Source organism: Strix aluco, chromosome 14 (assembly GCF_031877795.1).
Source record: "Strix aluco isolate bStrAlu1 chromosome 14, bStrAlu1.hap1, whole genome shotgun sequence".
Taxonomy (NCBI): Eukaryota; Metazoa; Chordata; class Aves; order Strigiformes; family Strigidae; genus Strix; species Strix aluco.
The window spans coordinates 5,629,470-5,650,786 of NC_133944.1; the positions used below are offsets into that span (position 1 = coordinate 5,629,470).

General features: G+C 43.0%; 1 protein-coding gene across 1 annotated transcript in view; it reads right to left on the minus strand.

Moving 5' to 3' along the window:
* The window catches only part of CMIP (c-Maf inducing protein), a 135,714-nt gene extending 120,371 nt beyond the window's left edge, over nt 1-15,343 (minus strand). Inside the window, exon 1 of the mRNA XM_074839471.1 lies at nt 14,367-15,343. Coding sequence (XP_074695572.1) covers nt 14,367-14,663 — 297 coding nt within the window. The 5' untranslated portion in view covers nt 14,664-15,343. The remainder of the gene's footprint in view (nt 1-14,366) is intronic.
* Between the last annotated feature and the right edge of the window lie 5,974 nt (nt 15,344-21,317).

Sequence of the window (21,317 nt, forward strand, 5' to 3'; positions counted from 1 at the left end):
GAGGGTGTCATTGACTAATGGGGATTCTCCCTTCCCTCTGGAGTATAGGTTTATAGAGAAATAAGATCATGTTCTGCAGGCAAGTTTATATGAAATGATTCATCTCTAGCCAGCTGCAGTCAAGACATCTGCTTGTTTTCATTTCACTACAGGGAGATTCGTGCCCCCCCTCCCCTTACTTCCAAAGGCGGCCAAGGTTATATCCAATCATAAAAAGAAAACTTCAACAATTTCAAAAATAACGAAGTTGGGTAAATTACACAGAGGCCACAGTTGCACCTCTGCCCCACCTAAAGCACTCCTAGGAAACATGAAGTGAATACTAGGCTGAGGAAGTCCTATTTAATCAACAGTCTATTGACTTTAACCCAGAGACATCACCTCTGTATCCTGTGGTTTACATGCGGATCTGCCCAAATACATGAAGCTATTTCTTTGTTTTGAGAATCCCTCACACATTCCACATGGGATCATGCAGACGGTCCTCATGTGGTCAAATAAAGTTTGTGAACCCATGCCTTTATAGCTTTTCCATATTAATCTGCACTCTGGGCATATATCCAATTAAAGCCTCATGTATAGATCACTAGGTTACTAACTGGCTTGCATACTTGGGGGGAGGGGAAATAACAAGCTCATGACTGCATAATTTAACACTGCCTGTGCTTTCACTTTTACATGCACAAGTCTCTTTTAATCTAGTCTTACCATAAATAAAGAGTAATAACGCTTGCTGAAGAGAAACTCAGGTCCCTACGTGCTGGAACACACAGTAGCTAATGCTGAATGCATTTACATTAACACTAACTCCAGCACAAAGAAGACAAGGTCTTTTCACAAACACGCTACAAAAACAGGAAGCAAAGGGGAAAACTTCACAGTGTTTGAAAACAGCAGAGCATTGTTTGTACAGGCTTTTCTTACAAATGCAAGAGGAAAAAAAAAAATGGGTAACATGAAATCCGAGCACAGCAAGAGTCTTAGATCAGACACAAGGGTCTCAAGACAGCAGCTCTCAAAAGATCTCCAGGTACAGACTGTACAGGCAAGAAGATGCACAGAGTAGGGGTTTTTTCTCCTATTTCGGCTAAGAAAATCCAACAAGTAAAGAGACACAACCTCCCAAACCCCTGACGTTAAAGCTAGATAATGTAACACAGCAGTCCATCTTAATCTCAATTAAAGCAGGTAAGATAAATGAAGCATTAGGAAACACAGAGTCCACCAAATTTAAACATGTCTATCATTTTTAAACTGCATTCAAAAGGGAAAATACAATGGCACAGGCCTCGCACATTGTGGGCTGCCCCAGCAGGCCATCTTCACGTCATATTAAGAAGCTGCACTGGGGACTACATCCCTTCAAGTTGAGTCAAAAAACTCCAGTCACAAGCATGCTGCAGTCACTAACTCTGAGACTTCCCTTTTCAGCTAGAGCACACAGATCCAATCTCTAACTGGAAGCTGCTTTGTTTAATTTTTCGTATCACCTCCTTTGTTTCCCTTCCCCCTTCAAGTTCACTGGGGCCATGCTGTAGTACCATAAACACATACAGCCTGCACAATATATACATAATGCTATAGTTAGTGCTGCCTCAATCCCGACTCACCTCTGGTTTAAAACCAACCAACCTACACACCAGTCCACAGGTTTAGAGCAACACAGGACTGGTCCTGTATTTGGGAAAACACCAAGGAGGACTCAGTACTTTCCCATGTCGTCTATGTCCATGAGGGAACAGCTTATACACGGTCAACTCCCACGACAGATTTGATTTCACCAGATTTAAAGTACATTAGTCAACCCAAGTCACTGGGGACATTTGAAATAACTTACAATAAATCAGAGAAGATTGATTTCAAGGAAGGCAGTGACGTAGCACCAAAAGAAGCCTAAGTTAGTATTAGGAGAGAAGCCATTAGCAATACTTCTCAGTGCCAATACTTTTTTCACCATAAACACGAGAGCAAGAAGACGTTACAGTCTTCAGGCAAATGCTTGGCTCCAAAGGCAAAGTGGTTACCTAGAAGGGGTATGTCAATATTTAATACCAAAGTGCATGTCTGGTCCTGCACATTTCATTTAATTTCAAGCTTTATTTCCTGTTTCATTCACAGCAATCACAAAAGATGAATTATCTAACCTTAGAAAATGTGTTTTCAGTCAGACGAGACATGTTGACTGTGTCCGTACTTTCACCTTCAGCAACGAAGTTCTGTGCCAGCACAAGTTTTATGTTTTCTTCAATGTCCACATTATTTGGTTGCAAAGTAGATGAGATTTTCAGTGCCAGGACTCCACTCAAGCTGCTTGCTCCTCTGGGAGAGAAGGAAGAGCCTGTTCTGTGCCTCTGGATGTCAGGCTACTTTTTAGTTAAAAATTTTGAAACTTTCCTCAAAAGTCACCATAATCGCAGTGACAAAAAAAAAAAAATAATGAAGGATCTGAAAGAACCATGAAGAGTTGAAAGAAAAACTAAACAAAGTAATGACTAATAATTCGCACTTGCATAGTATGTTTCATCTATGCTCCTCACTTCCATATACCAGGAAAGAAAATTGGCTGCATTACGTAACAAAAACGATCAAGAATACTACTTCGAGCCCTTATGACACAGCTGGAGTTGCTATTCCTTTGGTAAGAATATGTGAAGAAGTATCAATATTCCTGCACTGAAAGAATAAGCTGAAGCTCCTTTTCCAATTCCACAATCATGCTACGATAACCTGTTTACTAAAGGTAGAAGTTTACAGAGCAATTGCACAGATTTTCTTCTGGTTTAAACAATGACTGAATGACATCTGTAACATGACGTTGTTTTCTCTTTTTCCAGACATCCAAATAAACCTCTCTGTTCTATGTTACTGTTGTATAAGGAACACGACTGCTTCATTGAACATGATTTATCTTCCACAAGGAATCAACGGGTACTCAAACTACAGGCATTTCACTACTAGGCAGTAAGACAAGGACACAGATGGATCTCCTTCAGCACTGTCCACCAAAGGAAATGGAAATCTCTGCTGCAAAAGTAAATGCTGTTCTTCAAAGAACCACTGGGCCTTTCACAGTTTTGGTCCCCTCCTCCCGCTTTCTTACACAGAGCCAAGATACTAAGCAAACTGTTCAAATGACAGAACACCATAGCTATAGTCAGAGCATCGTGGAGTCAGAGCATCCAAGGAAGGCACGCAGCACTCACAACTCCCTGTCACTGACATCCAATGCCCTGCCTGGCACTGTAACAGCCAGGACAAAGAAATCTCTCCTTGTGCAACTACCTTTCCAAGCTGCCAGGAACAACTTGATGCTCAGATCCCCAACTAGAATACCTGCATGGCTACCAGAAAAAAAATCCGCAGAATTGCATTAGCTTACACCAATGGCTCATAGATCCACTATTTAAGAGTCCACTTTCTACTTTCAGCTTCCTACCTTCTTACAGCTTACATTGTAGCAGAGAGAAACGTGATGCTTTGAGATGCCTCTGCAATCACATCCTTCTCGAGTGATTCCTAAATTTAAGAGCTCAACATCAAAAAGTTTTTCTAGTATGAGGTATGAGAAGGGAGAGAGAACTGCCGATCTTTTTTCAAAAACGGATCACAACACCCTGCTTCTATAGTAATTTTGTAAGATCGCTCTCATCCTGAAAATTTCAGTGCAGTCAAGGTTTCCCTGACTTACTCTCTACTTCTGAATTCAATCTTAACAGCCTCTAAAGCAAAAGCAAAGTGGTAGGTTGTCAGAAGTGACTATTAAGAGAACATACAAAGCACGCACACCGCAGAAAGCAAGCGACTTGAACTGACTGGCACCTGGTTCCCCGACAAGATATTTTCTTTGCAGAAAAATTGAAGGGTAGTAGGAAGAGCACAACACCCCGGGCCACGTTATGCTGTCAGTCACTCTCCCACACTTTCCCTGATTTTTAATGAGACTTACAATCATTAAGAAAACGAATAGCCATCAAAATCAGGAGGTAAGATGCAGCCTGGCAGCCAAAGCAAAGAAACTTTGTTTCTGCTCCAACTCCCACCAGTGATTTATCATGAACATTAGGGCAAGGCACAACATGCTACCGATTCTTGGTGTTCAATGTAAAATGCTCCACAGTGAACCACAGAAGCATACACCAACTGAGAAGGAATTGCAAATTAAGCATGAACCAACAGTAGCAGACATGTCTGAAAAGTCTGACTGATTGACATGTATTTGTGTCTTTGTTTTCCCCATGTATAAAAACTGACCATAAAGCACTCTGAGACAGTTGAAGAACAGTGAAGCTGAAACTCAAGGACTTGTAGAATGAAGTCATCGTATGTCATCCAAAAATCATTTTTTCTGATTGTTTTAAAGGCCAAAAATAATCCTTCTTTTTTGTTCACAGAAGGTCAAACAGACGTTCATATTTATGGAAAAAACATACACACCCTTAGTATTTTGATTTAAAAGTTGGATTTCACTTGGCAAATTTCAGAAACTTTTTTTTAAAAGCGGTTTCTACTTTACTATTAATAATGCCCATCCCTGAAAATGGATAACAAAGTCATTCAGTCTTATTTTAGGTGCTTGCACAGATAGAGCAAAAACATAGTGCTCGCAATACACACTAACTGTATTACAGTAGCAAACAAAAAACTCTGTGGTACATGAGAACCCCATTACAACAGGCACTAGGCATGGTAAGACACACCTGCTGATCGCAAAAGTTTATGTTCAAATAGCCAAGACAAACAAAGACTGGGAGAAAAGGGCCACCACCATGTGAAAAATAGCAGTATCACAGCTTTACCATTGAGAAATATCTGCTCCGTATTGTTTGAAACATACTGTTGGGAACACACCATGCGTATCTTCAGGAGATTTAGAAAAATAAAAGTTTTCTTTTACAAATTCTCCAAACTGTCTACCTGCACATGCAATTACCTAATTTTGCTTAGTTAGGTGTTAATTGTCTATACACAAATAAAAAATGAGGCGACTTTTTTATTTACAAAATACTTGCCTCACCTTTGGGTTAACATCACCAGAAATTTCATCCATAAAATATACATAAATATCTTCAAAAATATGTACAACTTATTCCTAAGAGAAAAAAATATTACTTCTGATTATCACTTGCAAACAGTTTCTCTTTAGGCCTAAGAAAAAGATTTTATAAAAATAAATATAAAATAATTATACTTGGGAATACAATTATGTAATCTCAAAAGAACCCTCTGATTTAGCTTAATCTCAGCTTTCTTCAGGCAACATTTATTGTACCACGTGTGGCATCTTTGTAAACAAAATCTTACAAAACCCAAATCCATTTATGTGATAACATTTGAGTTTTCAGTTTTTCAAAAGGAGAAAAATATTTTATTTTATTCAGCATTTCTTTAAGCACTGGAAATCCGAGAAGTAGAAGTCCTCTGGTGATAGCTCTAAGCATTCAACATCCCCATTCTTAATATCATGAAATTAGAGATCTGGAGTTTGAGAAACATTGGATATTCATTTTTTATTCATATTTTGAAGCCCTGGTTATTATTCTTCTCCTCAATGAGAGTGAAAGCAATTTTTCATTTTAAATTTTTCATCCAATGAGAAAATCATGAAATCTCTCGGTCACAAGAACAAGAACTTGAGGGAAACTGCAACATACTTTGAAAAGTGCAAGAGCTCTTATTCCTGAAACAAGTGGCAATTCTGAGCAGACAAGGGAGAGAGACACTTCAAGGGCCCATAAAAGGCTTATCCCATTTTAAACCTCACACTTTGCCACTGTCTCCAAAGTGAAAATGGCTACAGATGCAAAAATCGAGCAAGACAACAGCAGAAGCAGCAACACCATCCTCCTGTACCTCCAAGAAACTGGGGGCAGCTGCCCCTGTAGAGGACTCACCCTCATGCAAGCTTCAGCCAGGACCACATACCACAGCAGTATTTTAGCAAATTCCAAGACCAAATGGGGGAAAAGAGATCAATTTGCAGTGAGAAGCACTTTTTTTCCTTAATAGACCTCTATAGTGTGGGGAAGAGAGGCAGGAGGGAGCTGGCACATGCAGCGGAGCAGCGGCAGCGGCTGGCAGGGCCCTTCCAGGAATCCTGAATGAGAAGGGCATGCACCCCTGTGCAGCCTGACCCGGGGCCGCCCAGCGAGCCAGATCACATTTCCCTGCCCCACTGACACCCGCTCGCACTCCTCCCACAGTACCTTGACTTTTCAGCTATGGGAATGCAAATTTAAAAAAAAGAAACACACCCAAAAAACTTGCCCTGTCGGTAATTACATTTGCTGTTCCAGCACGACTCTACCAAATAATTAAACATTAATACACTGCAGCAAATCACATGGTTTTCCCCAGATTTGCAGGATATGAAGGTGCAAGGAAGCACTTGGTCCCATGATCTGTCACGTCTTGAAGATGTTCACTGCTGTTCTTGCCGAGCTTTCAGACTGCGGTGAGCAGTCCTTATTAGCTTCTCCATCCTCAGCCCCTGTCTTCCCCATAGAAGAAAGTAATGTCCCAAACTAACTTTCCACCAGGACAGTGCTGTCTAAACGTTGGTATAAAACGGGTGAAATAGCAACAGCTTCTACACTGGTTCTGTCTAACAGGGAAACTTCCAGCAAGCCTCTCTCTTACAAAAGAGCCATTTCTCCTAGTGCAGACTGATCAACACCTAGAGATCTGCCAACCGAAGAAAAAAAGCGGGGCTCTATTTTGTGGAGAGCTGTACAAGCCTAACAGTAGAGCCAGCCATCTCTCCCAACCAGCAGTCAACCTGAAAGCTGCATGGTGATCTTTCACTGAACTTTTCTGGCTTTCTGAACAGCACATCCTGCCATTCACATTACTTCACATTACAGGCAATGAATGGTAATCCCCCTCCTCAAATTACCCTACTGATTTCAACAGAGCGAGACCAAGAATGTACGTGACCGAGTGTACTTCCAGTTCAGATTTTAGTCATTGCAACTTGACGAGTTTCTTGAGCTCAATTAGTAACAGGCACACATCTAGCAGACACACTCAAATCCAGAAAAAACAGATGCCTTTTTTCCTAAGTTTCTCAAAAAAAGGAAAAAATACTTTATTTTTTTTAAATATATATATATTTAAATATATATATATACACACACACACACATACTGAAAACTCATATTCAAGTAGAAGGAAATGGCCTCCACCATAAACTGACACCCTGGATACCCCAGTCTGTGACCTGGCATGTTACCTGCTTTTGTATTTCCCACTCTGTTGGCCCCATCCCATCAGCCATGGGACAGCCCAAAAGGCAAAGTCAAGAAATCACTTTAAGTACTGGAAATGCCAGTACTGGTAACATCAATGTCCGCAAACCCTAAACAAGACCCCCTCCTCCAAAACCTAGAGAGTATCGTTAAATTATCCTAATTTTTAAACCTATGAAGTGAAGGCCATTTAATGTAGCATCTGGTTCTGACTTCATCATGTTTTCCTCCACAACCACTCACCATTGATGTGTTGGGTTATAATGTATGCTTTTCAATTGTCTTTTCCCTTTCCTGGTATTGCCCCTGCATTCTTAAATATTGTGCAAAACAGGAAAATTTTACGCAATGATTTAATAATACATTGTTTTTGGCAGCAATTCCAGTCTACCATGTCTCCCTCTCTCTTCTTCCTCAACAGTCTGGCGGACTATACGCTGAACAGACCAGTTCCCTGATCCAGTTAAAAGACAACAAATCTGCAAAAGGCTCAAACACAGAAAGTGTCCTCCAGCCAGTTCACACAGATTTTCTCAACTTGACCCTGCAAACTGTTAAATTTCGGTATGGCACAGATGCAGAAATGAATAGCACAGGCCAGGACTACCTAAGACAGCATTACTGCCAACAACACTGCATCCTCAGACTGTCTGAAGAATTTATTTTCATGAGTGCTCATGCACAAGCGCTCTATATGGATTATACATGCTAAAGTATCAATCATCTTCAAACACACGATTGTTTATGGAATTAAGCCGTACATACCTATAAACACATGCAGACACAGAACAAAACTGACGCAACTAGCACTGCTCAAAACACTAATAAACAAGCCACAATCTACCCATGCAACCCACAATCTAATTACTTCTAAAGGCTCCAGAAGGCTTGAACTATTTGAGGTAGGTCTCTTCTTTCATAAATCCTATGTGGGGAGATGAGTAAAACCCTATTAGTCCAGCCATGCTTACTAACATAGAAGGAAACGGGAGAAGCCTTTTTGTTGTAACACGTTATAACCCACCAGTTATTTAGGAACTTCAAAAGTACGAACAAATTATATGCACTAAATTAAACAGTTCCAAAAAGACCCACCTTTTTCCTCCAAAAATGTCCCTCAGTGTACACAGTTCTGTCAACGGTTTTGGTGGGATCAAGGCTTCAGCGTCTGTTCTCCCACTCTCGCTAACAATGCAAACCTAAGCTTGCAAACTGGAACGCCGATGCAGGTGGGACTCTCAACCTAGCCTTCTACCTCTGAAAAATGAAACATCCTTTTTGTATTTCACAGAATCATAAAATTGTAAAATGGTTTGGGTCAGAAGGGACCTTTAAGGACCATCTAGTCCAACCCCTCTGCCATGGGCAGGGACATTTTTCACTACGTAAAGTTGCTCGAAGTCCCATCCAGCGTGACCTTGAACACTTCCAATGATGCGGCATCCACAACTTCTCTGGACAGTACATCCTTTCTGAGATGGACCACACACCAACTTGTATGATCTAGCAGACTCTTCCCATCACTACTTACAAAGTGGAAAAAAAAAAAAAAAAAAAAAATTATCTCAAGAGCTCCACGAAGGCCCAGCCCTGTGAGGATGCTGAGCTCCTCCAGTCCCTGCTCTGATGCAGGATCACGTCCCCATCGAGGACCAGAGGCACTTTACAAGCTTGCTCGGGGGGACTATTACCACCACACAGTGGCTAGCACCACATCTTTACTCCTCAGCCAAAATGAAAAATGAGGCACAAGTATTTCTGAGTATCCTTTTTATTTATGCTCCTAAGCACGTAAAATTTACTGGCTGGGTGTTAACACTAATAGCCTTAAGAGCTCTCACTCTATCAATGAATATAGCTTCTGTCTTCATATTTTATATAAGCTCTGCGACATATAAACACATACCTTAACACTACTAACTTATAAATATGCTTTTTAACCACTGTAGGAACTATATATTCAAAGGTATGTTTGATAGGCATTAAACAACTTTAAAGAAACATCATTTTAGGTTTTCTTATGCCGAGCTACTAACTAATATAGCAATAAAATAAGTTTGTCACAAGAGAGTAATATTCCATTAAATCACCAAGTCTTCAGAAAAATTTGTGTTTTGTTAATGCAGGCGAATGCCTTCCTTCACTTCTGAAAGAGACTCTCAATTTCACCAGCACAGATAACATGGAGCAGTTTGTTCTCAATTTGCAGAGAATTCTAAATTATCATGGATTGTATGCAAATTACGAGATTCAATGCTCCTTCTGATGTGCCTAAAGAAAATACCTGAAAGATAGCAACAGGGTAACCCAGCGTAGGCAAAAACATGTACACCCAAAACCCATAGGTACCACTTCTTCTCAAATGAAAACAATAATTTGCAATACTAAACAATGAGAAATATTAAATTTAAATATTATCATTCCATTGTTATAATGGATCAAAAAAAAAAATCTTAAATTGCTTTACTATTTCTGTGTTCATACTTATTTATACACGTAATGATGGCAGGCCCATCAAGCTAGTTTTAAGTCACATTCATAGAGCCCCAACAATAGCACAGGACTTAAGGACAGCACTTGGTTTACTGAACAGACTGTTTACTTTACTTTTTATTATTATAGCTAATTCATAATCATTCTATCTGGAATCTGAATAATGCTACAATATTGCTTTTCCAGGAAAGGTTTTAAAAAAAAATTATTCTTATAAGATTGTTTTGAAACTTCTAAGCTCTGTATAATACTTCCCACTTGAGCTAATTGTTTTTCAAGGGAAATTTAATTTTAAAAAGTGTGTTTTTCTAACTAATGGGAACCTGTGCTAAAGTAAACAATGAGTCCGGCTTGATAGGAATTTTACTCTATCTTTACCAAAAGAAGGAAGGAAAGACATGTAATAGCATGCTGAAACACATGCACCAGCAGAATTGTTGAATTTTAAAAAACAATTAGAAGGCAATTTTCTACTCCACTTCTATTTGAAACAGAACATCCTGCCCTGCCTCATTTAATATTAATTGGGTATGTTCTTGTCTCTAGAAGAAAATATAAATGCAGTTCCCTAATCTACTTACGTTGTTTCAAATATATTTCTGATTAGCTAGCCTGTCAATAAACTATTGTCCTCACACATCACTTCTGTACAGAAAAGTTTAAAAGACACTCAAATCTTTTCAGGATCGTCACCAGCTTTGAATATAACATTACATTACACTCAACTTACCAGCCAAGGCAAAACCAAGAAATGTGAAATGGGCACGAAAAGCCAAAGTTTCCACCTCCTTGAGGGATATTAATGAGTAACTTCATGGTTTCAATTATGTCTTATCTTCCAGATGGGAATTAGAGAGGTCATCCCTAGCCAGCAAAAATGAATCGCTTATTTATTCCTTCCCTGTCTGCTGCACATACATATGTATCACAAGTCTGTCTTGTAACCTAGTGCTTTAAAACTCATTGTCTAAACATCTATTCCCAACTGGTGCAAGAAAAAGAACGAAAGAGAAGAGCAGGGCAGAGACATGAAAGGGACAAGGCAGAAGGATATTAAAGGCATGGAAGTTCAGTTATGACGGCTACCTTTAAACTACTGAAAATTAAATTTTAACATTTCTGCTGAAGATAGCCACAGGGTTATTTGTCACACACACACACACACACCAAAAAAAAAAAAAAAAAAAAAAAAAATCACACAAGGAATATTAAATTGGATTTTACTTCTGTCTTTGTTTTTACTATCACTGCCCTTCAAGCTGTGCAAGGACAGATTTCACTAGGAAAAAACTAGTAAGGGCGCTACATTTGAGTTTGTAGGTGTTTATAAAATAAACATTATTCCTCCCATGGGGGAGAAAGTCAGATTCATCCCCAGGCAAGCAGTTGTCTAGCAAACAAAGTTTTCAAGTATCAAAATTTCCTACTGGGACTTTAGTGTTCACATTAAAAAAAAAAATAAAAATTACAGAACTGTATTTACTTTCACCAACAAAAACTTAACCAGAATGAAAGCCTGGACAAGACGTGAGCGAAACTGTAATGGTGAAACCACATTTAACCCATTCTTTCAGAAATGAGAAACATGAAGCAAACAATGGAAACAATACATGAATCAAGATAAAGTCCCAACACCTACAGTTACGGGACTGTCCACTCCACAAGCTAATACCTTTCCCTTTGTTAACTGAGTGCATATACCAATTCAGAATACTTATTTTAACTGAAACAGTTGCTTATGATAATTTCAGAAAAAGCACTTCGTAGAGAACACTATTTTTTTCCTCCCTGAATTTTGCTAAAATAAGATGGCCTAACACTTGTTCCAGTGCATTCTTGCATAGTGCTTCGGAATAGCTACAGAAAGCTATCTTGTCAGCACAAAACACGTAACTGCCTAATTAAACAACGGAAGTAGTTACCTCTTGCAAAAAAACTGTAGGTAGAGTTGCATTATTCAGACTTATATGTGGGCACATACAGTGTCTACTTGTGGAAAAAACTGCAGATGAATAATCCATATACCAACTAACGCTAACTCCTATATTGCAGCTCAGGCATTGACAAGTAAGAGCTTGTGGGGAAAAGACTAATTCAAATATATGTCTCAAGTGACAATAAAAAGGATAGAAAGTGCCTAGAATCAACAAATAACTTATCCAGTGTACTCAGGGACATAATTTGCCAGATCTGGATTTAGCTGCCATTACAACTTTTGCTTTCAAATGCAAAACAAAGTGATGTTATTTTCCTGTTCAATTTTATTCATGTTATATAGAATGCAGTAAAACTCGTCATGCCAGAGGATTTGCAAAGGGATGATGTGAAGATTAATTACTGGCTGCTCATAAAGCACCCTGCCTGTGGAAAACCCTACGTGTAAAAATGACCTTGTAATCAAAGTTGTTGAGTGCTCCCAATGCTCACTTTCAATGGACAGTATGGATATTTTTCCACAGCTCCTGAAAACCAAATTAGTTGCATTTAAATATCTACCTACAGTTTCAGGAGGTTTTGCCATTATGCTTGCACCCCACTTCTGCAGGGGATGGGGGTTAAGCTACCACGTATTTTGCTTAAGTCACATCTTTTCAGCTCCAAAATAGAAGAGTAAAAGCTAGGTATCACAGAACTAATGTCTGAAAGATACCTGCTAAACATATCCATACCATCAGGCAACAAGTGAACGCTTACCCTAGTGCCCTAATTACTCCCTGGAAACCAAAGACACTACTTGAAACAATAAAGCACACCGTTGTTCGCAGAAACATCTATTTACTTGGTGAGTTAGCCCTGGAAAAAATTAAGGTGCAAGACCAAGCACCAAGAGCACTGCTTAACAAAATGGAGCCTGCAATGGTACGTACAATGTTTTAGTATCTTCTTGCTATTTATATACGTAAAATAATTAGGAATGAGAACAGCTCAACATTAATTAAAGCATGACCCCACAGGACTTTAGAAATTTTTTCAGATGGTTTCGTTGGTGACAGCTTTGCAGTTTGATGTCTCGTGTACTAATAGAACTTCATGCCTAATATTGCCACATTGCAGAGATTCAATGTCTAAAGCATGATCATGCCTCTCTCTACCAGTATCCTTCTCCTCTGCTCAGAAATAATCAACTGTGGATAGTGCCAGGAAAATGCCTCATCTCCACTGATACTCAACTTCCCCTCTACGCTGATGGTATCTTAATAAAATGAAGAACTGCAAAAACTCGTTGTGCTCATGTCTTTCAGGGGTTTTCTCCAGCAATGCTCGACTGAGTCTTCCTTCCCCCCTTTACACAGTAGTTCCATCAAAGAAAGAAAAATATTCCCTTGGAAACATCCTCCACAGCCCGGTGGACATGGTAAGCAGAGATGTCATTGTGGCACAAAAAAGACCTCCATGAGAATGGGCAGCTGGCCTACCTGAAGGTTAAAGTAGCTCCCACTGCAAACCTGCTTTAAATACTCCACAGCAGAGCATGATGCAGGAGAGACATTTACACACACTATGTGCCTGCGTACCAAAGTGTGAAAAAATCCAACCTCCGAGCACAGCACAGACTGGATGAAACCCATTTAAATACACCATTAACAGAAATCTACACAAAAGCCAATCCACTTTCTCCTATCACAAGTGTCCTATAGGAAGGCCAGAATGAAACCATTGAGAAAAAAATGAGACATTTACATATAAATCAAAAAACGACATGACCGAAGTGCTGAATGATTAAAAATCAGTATAAAGCACGTTTTGTGAATTGTGTTAATCGCTATTAGACAAAATCTGGGTGTAGTCACATCACATACAACACGAATGTTCAAATAATACTGGCCATGAAATCTTAAGTTGTACGTGAAAATATAAATCATATTTTTAAAGACTGTATCCGTCTATCGTACATCTTCTGTACTGTTGGTATCACCACCTTGCATTTTTCTCTTGCATCATTTTCCATTAGGAAGAAAACCCTGAAGGAATCTCCATGTTTTACGATCGCATTGCCTGTGTCTGGGCAGGGTATGTGACCGCCAAATCAGCTCCCCAAAACCAGGCCTAAAACAAAGCCGAGCAAGGACCGTACAAACGCCGAGCCTTCGCTCTCGAATTCAAAGCATCCTCCACCTCCCTCACCTCCAACTTGGCCAACGTGCCAGCAGATATCTGCCGACTTTGGTTTCGGATAGAAATGGTTCAGTGTGGCGATTTCATGTCGGTGTCATGTTGAGAAGGGAGGAATTAAAATTAAAAAAAGGGGGGGGAATGAAAACAGCAATAATAATAATAGCAATAATGACTGGGCTTGCTCGGAAAAACCCACCGAAACTGCAAAATTAAATACCCCTAGGATTACAAAGACGGAAAAAAAAAAAAATCCACAGGCGTTCCGGGATTGACTCAAGCCGAGCCCCCCCTCACACACCGACCCCCTCGGGGGGGTCCCCGCACGGGCCGGTAGCACGGCGACCGCGACACAAAGGCGCAGGCATTCCCCCCCCACCCCACCCCGCCCCCGCCACCCCGGCCCCGCAGCGGCAGCAGCTCCGGCCCCGCCGATGCCCCGCGGGGCGGGGAAGCCGCCGGGGCCGGGGCCGCGCCGTGGCCGCCCCCCGCAGCGGGGCCCGGCCGGGCTCTTACCGTGGCCGAGGCGACGCTGTTGTCCGCCAGGGTCAAGTGGTGCGGCTCCCACCGCCGCAGGAACTTGGAGGTGAGGATCTTGCTGAGAAACGTCCGGGGGTGCCGGATGACACACACCTGGATGTCCCCCTCCTGCAGCAGCTTGTACCTCATGCCGTTGCAGTGGAGCAGGGCTCTCCGGCACGGCGCGGCACCCATTTTATTCCCCTCGGGAGCGGACATCTCGCCCAGCAGCGGCTTGCTCTCCTCGGTCTGCCTGCGGTCGCTGCCCCCGCCGGAGCCGCCGGTGCGATCCATGGCAGCCCCACGGGTCGGGGGTGGCGCTCGGCGCCCGGGGGAGACCGGTCTCTACGGGCGGTAGAGACGGGTATAACCGAATAAAATAAAAAATAATAATCGGGGAAAAAAAAAAAAAAAAAGAAAAAATCCAACCCCACGCGGTGGATTTTTAAAAAAAAAATGCTGAAGGAAAAAAAAAAAAAAACCAAACCTGTCAGGGAAGATGGGGGAAGGGATTGAACCGCACCGGAGGGGGGAGAAGGGGGAAGGGGGGAAAGGGAAGCGATAAAAATCCTTATTCAAACTTCCAAATCCGCCCCCGGCGGGTCCCCCTCGCGGCTCTCAGAGCGCCGCGTCCATGCTCCCGGGCGGGCGCCGGCCGAGCGGAGGGTCGGCTCCCGGCGGGGGCGGCAGACAAAAGCCGGCGGCGGCGGCGGTGGTGGTGGCGGCGGTGGGGGCTCCTGACGGCGGCGGCGGCGGTGGGGGCTGCGGGGCGTCCGGCCGCGGCTCCTTCCTTCCCCCCGGGGCGTGTGCGCGAGAGCGTGCGGCGGCGGGCGCGCGTGTGCATGTATGTGGGTGCGTGTGTGCGCCCGTGGGTGCGGGTGTGTGTGGAGGGGTGTGAGCGCGTGCGGGAGGGGGTGGCGGTGGGTGTGTGCGTGTGTGTCTGTGTGTGTCTCTGTGTGTGTGTCCACGCGCGCCGCCGCCGCCGCCGCCGCGGGAGGAGGCGGCGAGAGGAGCTAGCGCTGCCGATCAGCCTCTCGCCGGAGCGGCTCCGGGCGCAGCCGATTGGCTCCGACGGGGTCATGTGCCGCCCTCCCTGACGTCAATGGCCGCGGAGCCGCTGAGGGCAGCGGCGGCGGCCGCGCGAGGTGCGCGGGAAGCGCCGCGCGCGCGGCCGTCGCGCCCCTCCCCTTCCCGCCTCTTCCCCTCAGAGGGGGCCGCGGCGGCGCCCCCCGGCCCCCTTCAGACTCGTCCCTCGGCGGGGCTGCACCCCGCCGAGGGACGAGGCTGAAGGGGGGCCGGGGGGCGCCGCCGCCCGCGGAAGAACTGGGGGTGTTGCGGGCACGCCATGAGGGGACCCCCAGCCCCGCGAGGGAAAACGTGAGGGAAAGGGGTGTGTGGGGGGGCGCGTAGTGCCGTAAATACCCTTTTCTGTCAGCCCCCACGCCGGGGTAGGGCGGAGGGTGGGTGGCCGCCTCGCCCCTATGGAGCAGGGAAGTGGTGAGGGCGCGTTAGAGGTTGAGTGTTTGCTCATCTTCGGTCCGGCGTTCAGCTCTTGTGCAACCACTGCAGAAAACGGCGTGTCTGGTCGCTGTGGCTTCACCAGTGGCTCCCACTGATCTTCTTTTCCTCTGGCTTGACGGGGGGACAGGGAACTGCTGTGCTCCCCTCAACCACCCGCCCGGGAATGGCAGGGGTCGGTGTGCAAGCCCAGGAAGAGTGGCACCTCCCCAGTACCATGCCGAGCAGGATATTGAGAACCCTCTGATCGTCCACCAAGCAGAACAATTGTTTACCAAAAAAAAACCAAAAAAATAATGAAAAAGTGAACTCCCTCCTAAGATCTCTAAACCGCTTAACGGCTCAGTAATGCTGTGTGCAATATGGATGCCATGGCATGAGAAATGGTACCATTTATACTTGCATTTTTCTCAGCAATTTAAAAGGTAGTGATAGAACTTGGATCTCGTTTCCAATTTCCTCCTTTGAACAACCGGGTTAGGACCAGCAGAAAAATTACATTTTATATAATACGTGCACATGCCATTAAACTGGGGAACTCATCGTAGTGGAAATTGTCAAGGTCCAGAATTTAGAAGGAATTTTCAGGGCTGTTTTACTTGATGCTAGCAAAATACTCAGGGAAAGTATAAACCTTCATGCTTAAAAGTTTAAGCTCATCTCTTAATTGAGGGAGGTTGGGAAAGGGATGATCTGCTCTGTGACGAACCGACTATGTCACAGTGTGTACCTGCGTCTGGGTTTCTGGCAGCATCTCCCAGCGCAATAGTCCTCAAATGAGAGGTCACCATGCCAAGTGAGGTGCCAGCATTTACGAGCAGAGTCGTGAGCCCGCCCAAGAGAAAGCGCTTTCATCTGATCTGTCCGCATCACGAGTCGCACAGATTATCTGTTGGAGAGGCGAGCTGCAACTGGGAGGGTTTGGGAGGCTTTGCCATAAAGCCTTTTGTAGTGGCTGCTGTCAAAGACAATACATGACTGGCTGGACCACAATTGCTGCGAGCATGTCCATCACGTGTGTTATTATAGCGCTGTTGTGTTGAAATAGGCTTGCATTCGGCCGGAGAATTGCTGTTTAAACACTTTTCAGGAGGGAAGCTTTTTGTAACCTATCAATTACTAGCAAATCTGAGGGATACTTTTGTTGCATGTTAGCATCAAAATTATTTATGAAAAGCTAGGAAGTCTCCAGAGTACTCCTAAGTACAGTTGATAGAACGATGCAGAATTACGCAATTTGGCAAACGTTAGAAGAAAGACACTCATTTAATGACATGAATAATACAACCAACAGGAAGACAAAAATCTCTTTTATAGAGGCTCAAATTGTCAGTATCTCATAGCCCTGGTAATTACTTACCTCCTGAACTTAAACAAACTGACTGGTCATTATGCACTAAACATTACAGGCGGTTCCCACAGCGCTTAGTATACCATCTACTGCCGGGGTGAATGACGCACGCATTTACACTGAAATAAAACCAGATCTACTCATACCTGTAAATATGTGTGGATCTGCAATAAAAATAATAACAGAAAAAAAAAAAAAAGACTTGCGAACCAAATTTTAAAAGGACAGCCTTGTTTAGATGTAAGCTTTCTACTGCAGGAACTGTCTGTTTCTAGCAGTTCCTAGGGTGCCTGGTACAAGGGAGACCTGTTCTTGTTTGGCCCGAGGCACCGTTCTGGTACAAACAATAATAGCGTCAACAGTAGGACTGTTCGCGTACACTCACCTGCACCCACACTTCACTCACCAAGAACCACAACCAGTGTAACTATTTTGGTGAAAGTTTGTGCAAACTAGCCACCTGCTCAAACCACTGCTTTAAATCAGCCGTAATTGTCATCTCTGAGAGCTGCTCGCCAGTGGGAGGACAGTATGTAAAGAGTCTGGTGTTCTTATGTGAATTTCCTGGCACATTAGAGCAGATGTTTTCCACTTGTGTTTCACAGAAGGTAGCAAAAAAAAGCAAGGCTGGTCTGTAGTGGTCAACCCACAAGTTACCTGAAAGGATCCAAGCTTCCACTGGAAATCCACCACTCCAAAGTGTTGAAATCCATTGAGATACTGCAAAAGCACAGCGCATCAGGCAGCGCCGCTCCTAGCAACCCCCATCAAGGACAGAGGTCCAAATCCTCAGAGATGCTCTGCATTTGCAGCTCCCGCTGCATCCAAGCTCTCAGGCTGCTGCAGGTGTTCTCTCTGAAGCAAACTCGGCACAGCACGATAAGATCAAGGTATGAAATCTCACATTCCCTGCCAGAACAGGGCAACTGAAAACCCTGTCTAGACAAGTGAAATCGAAACACGCTGCTTGTTGCACAGCTCGCCGGAACGCACGTTGGCCATCCAACCTGCAGTAACTGGCTGGTATGTGAGCCAAGGCTGAACACACTAAACCTAACGCCTCTCCTCATGTCCCTTATAAATTATACCGAGCACAGGCTGGATGCGCTGCACTCCCGGCTTTGTGCTTTTCCAGACTTCCTCTTCTGGCTCCATGCAGCCCAATAGACATCTCAGGTACACAGGCTTGGCAGTATTTCAAGGTGGCATTTGGGGATTTCTGTATGTTTTGTTTTTCTTCCCAGAATCTAATTTTTATGAGCAAATCCAAGCAGAAGTTTATTGTGAAAGTGGGACATAATCATTTGTTCATATAGTAAACACTGAGCAAATAATTCATAATAAATAGCACATCAGTGAAAATGTACCTCTAGCTACTCACAAGGTGCTTATGTGCATGCTATCAGTTTTGAATAATTCAAGAATTTTTGAGGTTTTCTATGAAATACTTCATTTCTGTGCTAGAAGAAAAACGCAGGCTTTGGCAATGAAAAGTGAGCAGTTTATTTATTATTATTGATATTACTACCAAGTAGAAGCTCTTTTAAGTCAGGGCCTCTAGGTACAGGTCAAATTTGAAGGGGAAAAGAAATAGTAAGAGGGAGAATTGTTCTTCTCTGCAGAAATATCAGTGCAATTGGACCAAAACGAGAGTGGGGCTGGCAGGGAAGCAGGCAGAAGTGAAGAGGTTTCCTCCAGAAGTGAAGAGGTTTCCTCACGAAGAGAGGTCAGTGGCAGAAGGACAATTCAGCTCCATTTGCCAGTCCTGTGCCCTACTCCTGAGCTCAGCCCTTTCATTTACACTTCTTCGTATCTTGCTCTCTTTTTATTATTCACCGCCACTTCATAATAGGCTTTGTAAACACAAGCATCACTTCCTGAAATTCACCATAGCCTGGAAAACTGGGATATACCCACCACGCAGTTTAAGGCAGACAGATTTTTGGGGTCACTCTCAGAGGAATAGATTTAGACTTTTTTTTTTCCTTTCCTCAAAACTAATTCGGTTGTGATCTGTATTATTCAGAATATTCATCTGCTCAGTTATATGCCCATCAAACCAGGAAGGCCCATAAACACAATCATTTGCAAATACCAGCTGGGATGACAGTCTTAAGAAAAAACACTTTTCATGCATTTCCAGCGTTTGGTCTCTTGCCTGTCTACGCTCAAGTCCATTGGGTGTTCTGCAGAAGTTGTTCCTGGGTGCCAAACCAGAAGCACTGTCCTGACATACCTTCTTAAGCTTGGTAACACCCACATATAAACATGCGTTAAAACAAAACCAATGTGATATTCTGAAGGAAAAGGCAGCAGCAATTTGTGAGTAGTGCTCAGTGCCAATAACACAGGTTGCATAGCAGTGGAGGGCTTGGAAAACCCATGAGAAAACACTTGAGATGCCAAAAACTATGTAGGAAAAAAATATTGCCTAAAGGCACCTTGCCTGAGAGTAAATCCATGCAGTGGCATTATCTGACAAGCTGTATGAGGGAAGCAACGGAGCAGCTGCGGCAAGGGCCAGAGAGAAACACTGAGATGCCTCAACAGCAGATGTGCTTGCCAGGGGAGAGAGCACTGTCTGCAAAGGGGCTTTGCTGGATTGGTAGTATACTTTAAAAGGGAAAACAAGAAAAAGGAATAAAATAAGCCCTTACTACACTTTTTAATTATTCCTGATTTATTTTACAGAATGTTATGGTATTAACAGATGTTTTGGTAAACTCCCCAGTCAATCAAAGAAGGAAGAAAAAAAAAAAAAAATCTCCTTTTATTGTCTCACACTGAAATTTCCTGTTGGAGGCTGTAAAGGCCTACCACATTCATGCTTTCTGTAAAAACCCCAAATGCTCTTGTCTGCTTAACATGTCTCAGAGAGTTGCCTGTACAGAGATGCGTGTTACAGTCTTTCCAAGCAGAGAAGAAAGCACCAGGAATTCCCAACTTGTATTCAATATCCGTTTAGACTCTTAGGAAGCAGCTGTCCCTCTCATGTTTGAATCCTCGATGCATATTAGAGATAATGGAGCTTTCTTTCCTTATTCACAGAGGTGCTGCGTGGATTATGGAATTCATTAGTCAATGCTTGCAAATTGCCACTGTTGACTCAGAGCAAATTCCTGCTATCAGACTCACTAGTCAGCTCATTTTCATAACAATGCTATATTGTTAAAAAATACTTTTAAACCATTCTTCAGTGAAACTCGGGAATACAACACATTCAAACAAACATATGAAACATAAAAGAGATGCTGTATCAGTAATGCTAAAAGTCCTCATTTGAAGTTTGTTTAAATTAATCAACATGGTGGTGTCAAGAGGATTCAGCAAGTCATAAAACTTTGGGAAACAGAATTGTTCCCCAGAAGGGGTGATGGACACTTAAAACCTGACTAGATAAAGATTAAAGAAACCCACCCTGCAAGGAGCAGTTCTGTAGTTGCCCCTAAGGGAAGGAAGGGCTTGATTAAGGCACCATTGATCACAGATGCATAAAATAAAGATTGGGTTTGCAAGCATCTCTTTTCCCCAAATTTCTCATCACCCTCTTCTTCTGAGCCTAACAGTAATTTTGGAGGGCACTTCACAAATGGAGTGGTAAGCAGGAAATCAGACTCTGATGTGAACTGATAATTCTCTGACATCTCTGACATTCAGATTTCTACTGTTCTCAGATTTACTCAGTCACTGTGTTCTTGTTTTCCCAGCTGATGCACATTACACTACAAGGCTAACTGCATGCTGCGCACACTCTGGTGACAAATGTATTTTTGATTCTTCACTGACATAATGCACACTTTTGAGTGCATGATGAAGAAATCGTACTTCTTTCTGCCTGTCATCATCAGATGTGGTGATGTAGGATGAAGCTGGTGGTATCAATTGCTAGAAGGAGCCTGCCATCTGCTGATCTGAACAGCACTCCAGTCTTTTACCTGATCTGCTATTAGTAGAATGGGGCACTACCCAAAGTAGGTAAAATATATTTGAACAGAAACAGGCATTAAAAGACTTGCTGTGGTGAAGGAATTTATTTAAATGGAAAGAGGAAGTCTCATGTCTATAATCTCAGGTTTAAG